The sequence below is a fragment of the Austrofundulus limnaeus genome, unplaced genomic scaffold (assembly GCF_001266775.1).
Source record: "Austrofundulus limnaeus strain Quisiro unplaced genomic scaffold, Austrofundulus_limnaeus-1.0 Scaffold992, whole genome shotgun sequence".
In the NCBI taxonomy this organism is placed as follows: Eukaryota; Metazoa; Chordata; class Actinopteri; order Cyprinodontiformes; family Rivulidae; genus Austrofundulus; species Austrofundulus limnaeus.
In genome coordinates, this window is record NW_013953394.1 from 50,662 (window position 1) to 54,849 (window position 4,188).

General features: G+C 38.9%; 1 protein-coding gene across 1 annotated transcript in view; it reads right to left on the reverse strand.

Annotated features, from left to right (window-relative positions):
- Positions 1 to 4,188, reverse strand: part of sgsm2 (small G protein signaling modulator 2) — a gene marked incomplete at both ends in the record, with an annotated part of 138,574 nt that overhangs the window by 50,143 nt on the left and 84,243 nt on the right. The window contains 1 exon segment of the mRNA XM_014030062.1: positions 3,528 to 3,673. Within this exon segment, the coding sequence (XP_013885516.1) occupies positions 3,528 to 3,673 (146 nt within the window).

Sequence of the window (4,188 nt, forward strand, 5' to 3'; positions counted from 1 at the left end):
CTTCTGCTGATGCAGAATATCTGTTGATAATGAACCAAAACTGCTAACATTGTGAGTAAGCTTGTCTGAAAGTTATTTAAAGCTATTCTGTGTTTTGTGGTGAAGATGACACATCAGAGTTAAAGTGAAAGAAGCTACATGTTAACAATAGTCTGTATCTGTATAAAATTTCCTGGTGAATGCTTTAACAGCAATATTTGTTTAATCTCTACTGTTGCTGTTTTGTGTCAGTTAATCTAAATTAGGTAATAACTAACACTTTAAATGATTTATAAAGTCTCATTTAGCTTTCATAGAGAGAAGGATGAACATTGGTATAAAAACATTGCTAACATTAGCTGTCATTTCAGTGGTGGACATAAATACAGTACAGTAATATTTTACTCACAAAATACAAACAGTAATAAGTTCACCTTACATGTGAAACGATATCCTTCAAGCTCTGATTTTCAGTTTGTCTATTAGAACAAAAACATTCTGCACAGAGCTGAGCTGAGGCACCTTCTGATGTTTGGGTTCAGCCAAACAGCACCGCAGGAGGGAATGCTACGTCTGCTCTATACACTGTCTGTGGCGGGGTCGCTGAGCGGGACCGTGGGCACGTCGGGCTGACGCAGCTGGCGGATCATGATGAAGGACAGGATCATCCCCAGAATCTGTGGAGACACAGAAACCACCGTGAGACGGTGACGACATGAACCCCCCACAGCCCGAGTCCGGAAGAGTTCAGGATCGTCAGCAGAGACAGAGAGCAGTAACACTTCCTGGTGTTTGAAATGGCCCCGCCCACTTTCCTGTCCTCCAAGCAGCCGGTCGAGGCAGATGGTCTCCTGTCCTGAGCCTGGTTCTGCTGGAGGTTTCTTCCTGATTAGCAGGGAGTTTTTCCTCTCCACCGTTTGCTCAGGATGGGAGACTGTGATGAAGTGATTCAACACAATCTGCTGCTTTCTTCTTTACATTGTTCTTTTTATCTACAGTGTCCTGAGTATGTTGGGACTTGGAGCTGTAGAAATAAACTGAATTGAATTGAAACATGATTTAAAAGTCTGTTTCAACAAATCACCTCCCCAAACTTTAACGACACATGCCAATCTGTGAAAGAAAATCATCTTTCCAATAGATGGCAGTAAAGTGCTGACTTGTCTCAAACAATGTTTTCTGGTAAACGGAGATAAAATTCCCCCTCATATTTAGCTTCCACTAAGTTTTATTGAGAATATGCACTTTTGAACTTGCGGACCTAAATAAACTGACTAGCGCTTTGGAAAGTTTATAAACAGAATGAATTTTACTGATGGAAGAAAAAATAATAATAAACGGAGCTGATACAATAGGGTAATAATGCTCCACTGGATGCGTGGAAACGCATGCACAAGTGCATCCCCCTGCTCCACGGGCTTGGACTACTGATAAAATTAAAGCTGCTAAACTCTTTAAAAGCAGTACATTTTTTTACTGTAAAATATAAATATTAGTGCTGGGCACATTAACGTGTTATCACGTTAATGCAGCCAATGCTTAATAGCGATACTTTTTCTTAACGCACATTAACGCAGTTTATTATTTGTTTAGATTTCTCTGTCTGATCTCTGTTCACAGAGCAGCTAAAGCCTGAGTCACACTACAAGATTTTAAAGCGGTCGTTCAATTTTCAAAGACTTATAGAGCCCCCATATGAGGATAAAAAATCATGGATATAACAGGTTTGGTCCTGCAGTGTGTGGTGTACAGACACACAACAAGAGACAACACACCACACACCAAAAGATAATTCATTCATGATTCAGATGTCAGATATTAAATCACGCGAGACTTCCTGAAATCTCACGAGAATTCAGATGTCGGAGGAAAAATCTCACGTGAGCTCCAGAGAGACGTGAGTTCAGAGTAAATAAACATTTGTGACGAAGAAGAAACAATGTTGATCGTTTGTGGACTATTTTTACCAGAGGAAAACCAACTCCAGGACTTTTAACATCCAGCAGACTTTCTGCTGAGTCATGACAGGTTTTTTTTGTCTTCTGTATTTTGGAATCCYCTCYGTGTTTACATCACCTCTCTTTCTGATTGGCTACACGTCTCATTCACAGACAGAGCTCAGGTGAACACTACACACACTGTGACATAAGACCAAAAAATCAAACATGTTCAATATCCTCAATTTGAGGTCGGTGCGGTCCCGACGTCCTTATGAGCTGACTAGATCACTCTTAACTCACCACCCACGGCAGGAATATCTGCTCAGATTATCTTTASAACCATCACCATAATCTGGACTTCCTTAAGATTGTCAGAAGGGCAGAAATCGGCCTGATTWTCTTGTAGTGTGACGCTGGCCTAACACACACRCAGACACACAGAAGCTCAGTGGTCACAGAGGGGAGCCAGGATCTTTATCACTATTGGCTTAAGGTGGTCTTCATTGCTCCTCTCAACCAATGAGAGCATTTTGTTGTCGAGCCGTTGCATGGCCACTCGCAGCCGCTCTCATAAACCCGACTGAGCTGCAGCAGCAGCAGAAATATGGCTGAAGTCCCCCGATTCATCAGGGCACTTTTTATTTTAAAACTTTTCCCAACGAACGGCGGGCTGGAGAGAAGTAAAGTTGTCTGTAAGCTCTGCAGCACTAAACTGTCTCACAACCAGAGCAGTTTGAGCCTGAAATATCCCTTCAGTTTAAAACCAGAATAAACAAACAGGGATGTTCTACAGACGAGCCTAACCAGGCATTGGAGAAAAAAAAGTAAGACCATCTCCCTTTGCTTTAATTGTTTAGTTTTTATAAATGCATTGCCCCTTTTTTATATGAAACAATACCCAAAACATGCTCAAACATGTTGGAAGTCAAAGTTAAATTTTGTGCATAATAATGAGGTTAATCAAAAAATTAATCTTTTTTTGTCATTAAAATGAGTACTACATGAGGAATGAAAGCTAGATACTGAGGTCCCAGTTGTCAGAAAAAAAATACAATAAGAAAGAAAAAATAAAGAAGACAAGAAAGTACAAAAATGCAGAGTCTCACAGATGGAGTGTATTGCAACATAAAAAAGTACACATTCAGTCATAATAAAGTTATTGCTTGTAAAAAAAAATTTTGATTAATTGTGATTAATCACAAAAATATCCTGCAATTAATCATGATTAAAAATTTTAATCTACTGTATGCCCAGCACTGATAAACAGAATGTGTTAGTCCCATTTATTTTTGAATCCTGAACACTTTCTGCTTTTACATTTGATCATTCATACAGACAGGAAGGTCTGATAAGATAAAACCTTACWTTTTCTATTTAAAACGTTCTCTGTATTTGAAGATCGGTGGATATTTGAAATCCTACTGAGCCTAAAACTTTGAAATCATTTTCAAGTTTGTTGACATCTCGCACCCTGTTTAAATAAACAAAATGATAAGACTGTCTGTCCAGAGGGACAGTAAGGCACAGAAAAGGTTTGGGAGTGGTCATTGCTGCCTCTGGTTCCTGTTGGAGGCACCCTTGGTTTACAGGTTAAGCATTTGAACCCACCTTGTAGTCTTTCTGATACTTGCTCCACACCTCTTTGCTGAGCCCTCCYGACGCTTCGCAGGGTTTGTCAGGGTGCACCATGTTATGGTTGACCAGAGCTGACAGGTGGGTTCGCACGGTGGACAGGTGTCGACAGTATGCAAGCCCTGATGTACAGGTGAAAGACAAACACTCAGACCAGGTAACAGACAATAATCACAATTAGAAAGTGGTAGTTTCAGGCCTCAAAGAAACTCAAATTAAAATAAATAATGTTGGAATCAAAAATKTCTCACATTGCATATTAAATGTTTTACTCACATTTCAGCAGAGCTTTCTGCTTTATTACACTCTCAAATGGGACTTACTGTAGCAGCGGTTCATCTATAAATTAGTTTTTAAATAATTTTTGAGTCGTTTGCTTTCTGTTCAATATCCTGAAAGGTGCACAGAATAAATTAAATTGTGTCTTTGTCTAATGATAGCTATGGGCTGCCGTTTGTAAAGTTACACAGTCAAAAATTACCACCAATATTTTTTTGCCTTTTTTAAGAAAAAAAGAACAGATTTATTTTTCAAAGTCAGTTTTTCACCATATGATTCATACATTTATAAATGTCATAGTTTACAAACTAAATATTTAACTTACAAACTAAATATTTAGTTAAACTAAATATTTAAC